This window comes from Zonotrichia albicollis, chromosome 23 (genome assembly GCF_047830755.1).
Source record: "Zonotrichia albicollis isolate bZonAlb1 chromosome 23, bZonAlb1.hap1, whole genome shotgun sequence".
In the NCBI taxonomy this organism is placed as follows: Eukaryota; Metazoa; Chordata; class Aves; order Passeriformes; family Passerellidae; genus Zonotrichia; species Zonotrichia albicollis.
Genome location: NC_133841.1, coordinates 2,874,063 through 2,884,169, shown reverse-complemented (window position 1 = coordinate 2,884,169; position 10,107 = coordinate 2,874,063). Strand labels below are relative to the sequence as shown.

The 10,107-nt window shown below is 49.4% G+C and overlaps 1 protein-coding gene across 1 annotated transcript; it reads left to right on the top strand.

The window, feature by feature from the left end:
* The first annotated feature begins 920 nt into the window (after positions 1-920).
* Positions 921-4,310, top strand: LOC102068590 (keratin, type I cytoskeletal 19-like). The gene is made up of 7 exons (XM_005494378.2): positions 921-1,445; positions 1,790-1,872; positions 2,098-2,254; positions 2,336-2,497; positions 2,799-2,924; positions 3,019-3,245; positions 4,150-4,310. The coding sequence occupies exons 1-7, from the start codon at positions 921-923 to the stop codon at positions 4,235-4,237; spliced, it is 1,368 nt and encodes a 455-aa protein (XP_005494435.2). The 3' UTR covers positions 4,238-4,310.
* Positions 4,311-10,107: the final 5,797 nt, after the last annotated feature.

The window sequence follows — 10,107 nt, the reverse complement described above, 5'->3', positions numbered from 1 at the left end:
TCACGGTGCTGGTTAGAACTAGATCAGACTTCTGTAGAGTCATGCATCTCCTGAAATTCTCCACATTACTGCTTCAGAAATCTTATGAAACATCCTGTGTGGCAGTGAATATTCAGTGGACTGCATGTTTGGTGTCCAGGAAATATCCTTTCATATTTTAGATAAATACTTGACTATTTTGTCTACTCTTTAAAGCAGCAAAACAACCCAGACCTCTTCAAGGGGATGTTTTGATGGATGTAGAATAAAGAGAAGGGATAAACCAGCCCTGGTACATTCCAGGGCAATATTCCTCTGCGCTCTCCTGGAGCAGTTGAGGTCTGAAGACCCAGACCAGGGGCTCACTCCACACCACGTGGAATGGAACAGACCTTGCTGTGGTGGTCTCCTGGCCCTGGTGCCAGGGATTGAGGCCAGCTGAGTGAGGGGACACCCTTGTTTCTGGTCACAAAGGGGTCGAACAGGCTCTGTCAGATAGGATGCCTTTCCCACAGCTTTCACTTTCCGGGTAGACTCGCCCACGCCGGGGATGGATAATTGCTGTGGTGCTTCATTCCCCGGGCACTCTTGGGTATCGTCGGGTTTTTGTGTCACTGTTGTTGAGTTGTCATCACAAGTCAGACCTGATGATTCAGGAAGTAACATTTTTGATGTAGTTTTGAAACACGCTTCTGTTAACCAAAGCATCTTTCTGTTGTGGGATTTCTGGAGACAAACGCCTTTGGGGAATTATTTCCGGCTGAAAAAAAAGCAAACACCTCCTAGCCAGGTCACAAGGAGGAAGAATAAACAGCCCTTCTCCAGTGGCACGATCCACAGGGACTGGTATAAATAGAGGACCAGGGGACAGAGGTATCACAGTTGGATCCTGCAGCCACCTGAGCACTTGCCTTGGGCTCTGTTGGCTCCGCACGCACACCATGAGCTGCACTGTCAGGCAGGTCGTCACCACCTGCACCCAGGGCAGGGCCAGCACGGGCAGCAACGCAGCTGGCACTGCCAGGAGGGTCTCCTCTGCCTCCTCGGGCAGACACGCTGCCTATGACTTGGGAGCTGTGGTTGGCAGCTTCTCCGGCAGCAGCGTGAGCGAGGGATTGCTCGGGAAGCAGCTGAGCGCCGGCAGCGCGGCTGGTGGCACCTTTGGAGCCAGCCAGAGGGCTTGTTCTGCCCTGGGATTCAGCACAGGAGGAGTCTGCACTCGAGGTGGCTTCCCCAGGGCCGGGGCTGGCTGTGGGGATGGGATCCTGTTTGCTAACAACGAGAAGGCGACCATGCAGAACCTCAACGACCGCCTGGCCTCGTACCTGGACAAGGTGCGGCTCCTGGAGGGGGACAACGCCGACCTGGAGTGCAAGATCAGGGAGTGGTACGCCAAGGTGGGGCCCATCTGCGAGCCACGGGACTACAGCTGCTACCACAAGGAAATCGAAGACCTTCAGAACCAGGTAAACCCTTGTTTGGCAAGAAAATCCTGCTATTTCTTTGGGCTTTGCTTTCTTATGTGCGCACAGCCCTGTCAAAGGGCAGAGGGAATGGCTCTGGAACAATGGTTTATATGAAATGATGGTCTGTGGGAGGGGGATTCTGCATTTACTGAGCACTGATGTTTCAGCAAAGCTGGGTCCACCTAGCTGGCACATGGGTTTTCCTGCTGTGATGCCACATAACTGATTAATAACCCCAATATATGGAATTATCATAAAATACCCCAGGTAAATGTTTCCTCTAGGGTCTTCTGGAGGCAGAGGAAGATGCAAGCCACATACTCCTCTTATGATTTATTTTCCAGATCCTGTGTGCAGCCATGGAGACTAACAAAATCCTTCTGAACATTGATAACAACAGGATGACTGCTGATGACTTCAGAGTGAAGTGAGTAAAGTCTCCTGCTGACCCATGGAGGGGCAGGTGAAGGGTGGTGATGGGGATGTCCCAACCCTCTGCCTGTCACACTGCGTAGTAAAACAGATTTTGATACCACTGGCAATGTTCATAGCACTGCATGTGTGGAGGGAAAGAACTTGTTCCTCATTTTTTTCCCCCAACCTCAACGGAAGGCCTTGCCCTGCTTTGCTGACATGCTGACCTTGCTTTAAGGTACGAGACCGAGTGTGGTCTCCGGCAGAACGTGGACGCCGACATTTGCAACCTCCGGCCCGTCCTGGACCAGCTGGCCAGCTGCAAGACCGACCTGCAGCTGCAGTGTGAGGCTCTGACAGAGGAGATGTGCTGCCTAAAGACCAACCATGAGGAGGTCAGCTCTCTCAGGAATTGAGAAGGAAAATCTCCCCAAAGGTGGATGGATATTACTGAAACAGGCACGTGTTTCCTGCAGGAAATGAGCTGTCTGAGGAAACAGGCCACTGGGGATGTGAGTGTGGAGGTCAATGCCTGCCCTGGCCCAGACCTGAGGAAGATCCTGGAGGATCTCAGGTGCCAGTACGAGACGCTGATGGAGCGCAACCGCAAAGAGACGGAGCAGTGGTACGCCTGCAAGGTACCTCGTGTCCTCAGAGCTGCAGCCAGCTCTGCCCCAAGGGGGAAAGGGAAAAATGAGGGATTAGGAGGTGTCCTAATAACAACAAGCGTCACAGACATGCTCAGATCTAACTGTACTGCCCGATTTTTGTGTTCATCCATGGCAAAGGGGCCACCACATGGTGTCACTGGGTCAGAATGGAATAAACAAGGTGTCAGCCTTGGATGTATTCAGGGCACTGCAGGGTGTAGGGAGGCCCTGGACACCACGAGATGCAGAGGGGAGGTGAGGAAAGGGCTGCTCTTTTCTGACCTTGCAGGTGGAAGAGGTGAATCTGGAGGTGGTCACAAGCAGCCAGGAGATCGAGTCGAGCAACAAGCAGGTGACTGAGCTGAGACGCCAGCTGCAGGCCCTGGAAATCAATGTACAAGCCCAGCTCACTATGGTAGGTGATGCACAAGGATTCACAGCTCCAGCTCTCATGAACAGAGCTGTACCTGCTTCCAAACCAGGTACCTGTGAGTTTGCTCTATTCTCAGAAAGAAAACCTGGAATCCTCTTTGACGGAGACCGAGTGTCGCTACAACAAATACCTGGCTGAGCTGCAGAACCAGATCTCCTGCGTGGAGCAGCGGCTGGCTGAGATCCGAGCGGAAATGGAGTGCCAGAACCAGGAGTACAAGACCCTTCTGGACGTCAAGTGTCGCTTGGAGCAGGAGATCCAGACCTACCACTGCCTGCTGGAGGGTGGCCAACACGACATCATGTATGCAAACAGAGCTGGGCACCCTAAAATCTCTGTGCTTTGCCTTACAGGGATATGAAAATTCATTATCCTGGTAGGAAAAGCAACACTGTGGTGAGGAACCAGTGCTGACCTGTTTCCAGACAGGGCTGATTAGAAAACCATGAGGCATCTGAGCATTTGGGTCTGATAAATGTCCAGGGAGCACACCAAAGAGCATTCCTGGGCCAGGGAATGGGCTGGGAGAGCCCCCAGAGCTGTCCCAGCCCCTGGCACAGTTCAGCAGCTCTTTAAGGGCAGCTTCACCAGGAGCTGGACAAAGAGTCATGTAACTGAGTTTTATTGGCTTGCCAGAATGAGACAGGATTAGGGACTAGCAGTTAAATTAACTGAAACGATGAATTATCTAAACATTTTCAGTTTCGCACAACAAGTTTAATTAAAGTTTTGGAAGTTTAATTTGTATGCAAAGCAGTTGGCTCTGCCCTGCCTTCCATTGACTGAGGTTTTGAAACAGCTGGGCTGTTAATTCCAGACATGGCTTCACACACACAAAACTGCCCTGAGCACCCACCTACTCCTTTTGTTTTGTTGGGAGAGGAGCCTTTGGAATGGTGGTGCCCTGATGTGGGCTCCTCTGGACTCTCCACTCCTAAATTATTTACAAGAAAAGTCAGTTTTTGTTCCAAAATGCCTGTTGCAAGGGCTGAAGTGGCAGTGTTAGTGCTTGTCTGGGGTAACCCTGAGTGCCAGATGGAAAAGCATCATCACCAAAAGACGAGGGCACAGAGGTGGCTGCAGCTGGCAGGGCTGGGAGGGGGAGCTGTGGCTGAAGAGACAGAGCTAAAGCAGTGAGGAGGGCAGGGGGAGATCTCCAGGGGGGCAGTGCTGGGGTCTGGGTGTCCAGAGCTGTCTTTTTCCACAGAGGGGCGGCAGGAAGAGGAGTTGGTGGCACAGCAGCTGGGAGAAGCACGGGGCTGAAGGGCAGCCTGTGCCAGCCCTGCCTGCCCTGAGCCCTGCCCGGCCCAGGGTCTGACAGGTGAGGGGGTCTCCAGGCAAGTGGGACCAGGAATGGCTTCTTTAGTGCTGGGTACCAGGAGGATGAGGGGTCTCCAGGCTTTTCTGGGTGATGAAGAGAGGCTGGAGAGCGTTTTCCCTGGAGAGAGGCTGGGCTGGAGTCAGACACTCGGGATCCCAGCTGTGATTGTTGGTGGGAGGGAACTGGGATTAACTGGGCTGTGGTGGGAAGCAGTGATAAGGGATGCAGAGGTTTATTTATAAACCTCTGCACAGAAATTGTGTTTGACACTGGGGTGCCCAGCAGTAAATGTGTGTTTGAACAAGGCTTTCAGCACAGCATGGGAAGGAGGAACTAGCAGGGGAATCAGTCACAAGTCTTCCAACAAGGATAAAATTTAACAAAGCTTGGAGTAGAGGGAAAGAGAAAAGGCAAAGGGGTGTAAGAGAAAAGCACAGGATGCTGAAAAAATTATTTTTCTAATTCTCCTTCAGGTCACTGCTGACCAGAGAGTCCCTGCCAGCCCCACTGCACATCCCCTGAGGAGCTCTCTGAAGAAAAAGTCTTTTGGAAAAACAAGGCAAAAACAACCTGGGAGTTCTCAGTTGTGCTCCAGCAGCAGTCAGAGGGACTCTGCAGGACAGCACCTCCTGGCTGCCCTGGGTTGTGGCCATTCTCTAACAGAGACCAAGGCTTGTCTCCAATAAAACTTTGCTCCTGTTGATACAGCCTTGAACCTGAGAAATAATTTCTACAAGTAAATCAATATACAAGTATTTAAAAAAATATATTATAAATTCACCTTCAGTTTCCAACCACACAGCAATCACTACAGGGATAAAGGGAAAGAAGCCATCAGTGCTCCAGCTGAACTCAGAGGCTGAGGATGGGGATGGAGGGTGGAGGAGAAAGCCCAGACAATGATGTGGAAAGGGATATTTGCTACCAGAAGGGGTAGCAGGAGCCAAACACGAAGCAGAAGGTGGTGAGGAAAGAAACACCCAGGGAGGCTGAGCAGAGGGCAGGGAGTCTCAGGGCTGTCTGACTGACAGTCTGCTACCGAGAGAAAGAAAAGGGAGTCTTCACTTAAGCAGACATATGCTAATATAATATAATATAATATAATATAATATAATATAATATAATATAATATAATATATAATATCACACAGTATAATGTAACACACAACACCTTTGAGTTATTACAGCTGCACACTAACAGGATAAAATCAATAACAACAAGTTTTCTCAAATAATACCAAAGCAGGAATTTTGAAAGCCAGGCTCTGCTGGACTCTCCACTCCTTTCTGGTGGAGGAAAACAATTCCCAGAGAAAACACTAAATAAAGAACCTCTAAATGGATTTGTAAAAAAGGCAAACAGGAAGAACCAGCTGGCAACATGTAGGAAGATAAAAGGGTGAGACAAATTAATATGTGGGAGAGAATTTTTTTAAAAGTGAGACACAATAAACAGACAGAAAGAAAAAAGCTGCTGGTGTTTTATTAGCCCAGAGAAAGGAATGGCAAACACATTTAGGAACACGACTGCATTTTGCTGTGTGTGCAAGCCCAGGCTCAGGATCCAGCCTGTCCCTCCTCGCTGGCAGCAGTGTCCCAGCCATGGCTGGATGTGCTGGGAGTGGTGGCACAGCCCTTGTTCCTCACTGTGGGGCTCTGGCAGCCTTTCTTTATGAAATGCTGGATGGGGTTTGATGAGTGACCTTAAACATGAAGGTTTCTAACAAGAAGGCTTTGGGGGATGCAATGAGTCTGAATTAGGGCCTGTTTCTAAAGAGAGAAACAGCTCAGACAGCCCTGGAATGGCCTCTTCCTGGGCTCTGTCCAGGACACTTGTTAGCCTGTGCAGTAATTGCTCTAATGAGCTCCTGGACAAGCTCTGTGTTACTTTCCCTGCTCAGTTCTGCATCTCTCATTCCTGCAGCACCAATTAGGCTGAGCATTTTGGGGTGATTTAACCCACCTCACTGCTGACACAGCACCTCTGAGGTCGCTGCATTGCATCTGTGCAGAAACACATCTCTGCCTTCCCTGGCCAGTGTTTATAACCTGGACAGGGATGGGAAACGGTGACAGCTGTGGAGACAGCACAGGAAAAGACAGGGAAGGGAAATTAATGAAATGGGGAGGACACAGTGCATGGAACAGCAGGACAGGAGTGAGCTGGGACCTGCATTGCACAGCAGCTCACGGGTTGTGCAGCTCATCTGAGCTCCTTCTGTCCTCCTGTAACATGCAAATCTTGCAAAGCAAGAACAAACAAGTAACTCCAAGGCAGAGAGACTTGGGCTGAAGGTGCAGGGCAGAGAAAGGAACCCAAGGACACAAAGAGCAAGGGGGGATGCCCCTGGAGAGGCAGGGGTGATAGCAGCACTCGGGCTGGTAAGCAGACAGTGAAATGCACTGTGACAGCTCAGCAGATGTGTCTGTGTTGTAAGAGAGCAGGAACATGGGAATTACACCACCATCAGGAAAACCCCTGAGGAATTAACACACCAGAGCTTTAAGGGATCAGTGAAGAAATGGGAAGAAAACAAATAATTTTGTAAATTACTAATGCTGGAAATCAGCCATGAGTTCCAGACTGCATGGCACAGACAATTATCTCTGATTACAGGCACAGTGCACTTGGAAAAGCAGGCCATATTCTGGTGATGCATAAACTGTAATTTCTCTACAAAAGTCTGTTTCATACACTATGCAGACAGGTACAGACCTACACCCACAGTAACTATTTGTGGGGTTTCGATTTTTGTTTATTGGTTATTTAACATTTGTAAAGAATTACAAGAGATGAGCAAACTGCTGCTGTAACCCAACAGGAGATTTCTCAGTTCAGTACACTGAATAATAGAACCTAAACTGCCAGTATGAGCCACATTATGGAAGTGTATTGAAATTAAGAGAGTTTTTAGCACAAGTATGACATGAAGATAAAAGAAGATGGTCTGGGGAGTTCTGGCTGTCCTTCACCTTTGCCTGCCTGGCTCTGTTGCACCACTGGACAATGTCTGAGTGCAGGAAGCACCTGAACACTCCAGGTTGTCAGGCTCTGCAGCAGAGACCACAGGCTGAAGCCTTGGTTTCCCTCCCGTCCTGCACTGTGCTCAGCTCTCCATGGAATTGCTGCAGTTTCATCACCCATCACTATTCCCATATACCCTAAGAAATTCTTCAGTCTCTCCTCTGCTGTGATAACCTGCAGTGCCACCGGAGATGCACCTGCTGGAGGCTTGACTGCACTGTCAGCACCTGGCAGGTTCTGGAAGGATTTAAAACTCTTCATCAAGTGAATCAGGAGAGACTGAACTTTGCTAGGAAAAAACCTGGTTGGGTCCACCTCCATGTCCTGCTGAACTTTTCCTTCAGCACTGCAAATGCTCAGAGTGTGCAGATGTGAACACTCAGCAAGAAAGAAGCTGGAACAGAGTCGGTCTCCAAGGTGTATTTAAGCCTGTGCTGTTACCAAACCCACTGTGGTAATTATTTCAGTTGCCTTACAGGATTTGGCTAAACATGGTGGTATAAACCAATGAGTCACAAGCCAGGGAAAAGTCGTGGTCTGCATTTGAAAGATGGGAGTATGGGGCCTGGAGCCGGCTCAGTATCACATCAAAGAAGAGTTTAATAAGTGATGCCTAATGGCCATTATGCAAATTATTAATGGTAATTACAAGTGACAAGATAAAATCATATTCCAGTGTGGTTGCACAAACATCACTGAGGCAATGCTTATGAAAGCAAAGTTCTGTTGAACCAGACACACCTTTCTTGTAGTTGACACAAGAAAACATTATCAGCTTTGATAAGCAAAGCGAGGTGAGCGTGTGGAGCCGGGCTGGGCACAGCGACAGCCACAGGACCAGACTGTCCTGCCCACAGCACCCCTTAGGAATGTGGCATCCTCCTGCCTCTCCATGCCTGGGCACCAATACTCACCCTTATCCCCTCTTTCACTCTCTTTTCTCATCCATCAAGCACACAAGTCTCAGCAGCCCTGGCACTGACATTATGTGTGACCACTGCTGGTTGTCCTGGCCAAGGGCCTCTTGTGGCTCCTGCACCTGAAAGCAATTGTTTCCTCCAGTCCTACACTGAGCTGGTAAATCCTTTAGGGACATGTTTATGTCTTAGACTTGCACAGTCCCTTCCTTGTGTTCTGCCCCAAGGCTGTGTCCCAAGGCTACAGGTATAGAGTAATAACAAAAGTGGAGGTAAAGAAATCAGTTTAGTGGGGGGAAAAGCCAGTACTGAGGGAGCACAGCCCTGTCTGTCTTGGTGCTGAGCCCTGGAGGCCTGACATGGCCATGAGGACAGAGACAACACCACAGTTTGTGTTTAAAATACAACCAGCTTAGCCAGGGACCAGCTTCTGGGTGCATTTGCTGTATCAAACACATGTTCCATGCCCCAGAGAAATTGGCAGGAGCCCAGAAAAGCTCCAAAGAATCCAATTGTATCCCAAATATGAGTTCTTGAGAAGAATTGTATGGTCATGTCTAATCTTCACAGGTAAATTGGGATTTGAGAGTCTGTGGACCATTCCACCAGGACATGAGGGAAAGGTTGTACAGTGCTGCTGCTGTTTGTTTTGTGGAGCAAGACCTGCTCCTTCCTCCCATCAGAGAGCTGCTGAAGGAAGCAGGTCTGGGTGCTCCATGCCCACCTGTGGAGAAATGCCCAACATCTGCAGTGTCTCCCCCTGAATTCAACAATCTGCAAGGGAAAGAAAGGCACCCCCAGCCCCATCTCTGCAGGTTGCTCTTGGGTAACTCCTGAAAACCTCTCCAGCAGAAGCGAAGCTCCAAGCAAGCATTATATTAATTTCTCTTGGCTCCAACAGCCACACCCTGTCTTCAATTATATTCCTCAAAATGACGGATGAAAGCCAGATTTGCTCCCTCTCCTCCTTTTTGTTCATGATTTTCCCGACTGTGAGTCTAGGCTGTGTGGGGAGCACAGGGGCTGTGTCTTGGGGGAGGATGGACTTGTATTTCAGGCACTGCAGTCTCAGGGAGGAATCCGAGCTCCGACAGACTTCAGCTCTGTCCTTAAGCAAGTTATTTCCCTGCACCATATGAATAATGAATATTCCTGGATGCCGCCAGCCTTGGGTAGGCGGCTTTTTATCATTTTTGATCTAAGTAAAGAAATAAATTATCCCACTGGAGAGTGGAAAGCTTTAACTCATGCTGGTGTGAAGACGATCCTATCTAAATGTGCTTGGGGACACTCTCCTACCATGGTGACAGCAGTCACCAACTTCTCATGAGTAAAAGCAGCTGAGGGTACGAGCGTTGGTTTTCTCTGTTCTTCCTCCCAGAGGGGACGCTGCTCTCAGAGCTCCTGCAGTGTCACCCTCACTGCCAACAGGGATCTGTCACAACTGCTCCTGTGCATATGGGACATCCTCCAGTCAAAGGCTGCTTTGTGAGCAAGAGTTGAGTGGAAATTCCACGCTGTAGGGAACAGAAGCCATCGTCCCCTGGAGAGCGGAATATCCTCTCATTACAGCGACAGCTGGAGAAGGACACTGGCACCGGTGGAGCCAGTTCTCTGAATTCTCCCTTGGCTATTGCCTGCCTGGATGGGAGGTTGTGCTCCTCTGACCAGCCAGGCTGTGCTGATACCTGCTACTGCTCAGAAAAACTCCATGAGAAATGCAGAAAGCTTTTCTCCTTCTTATTTGGTGTGCAGCACAATCTTCGTAATGGCAATCTTCGTATCCAGGGATCTGGATATATCACTTGTGGATACTCCCTTTCCTGTCATCTCTGTCTTTATCTATCGTCACCACAAACGGAGAAAGCATGGACAGCAATTAAAGCAATTGAAAAATAACTT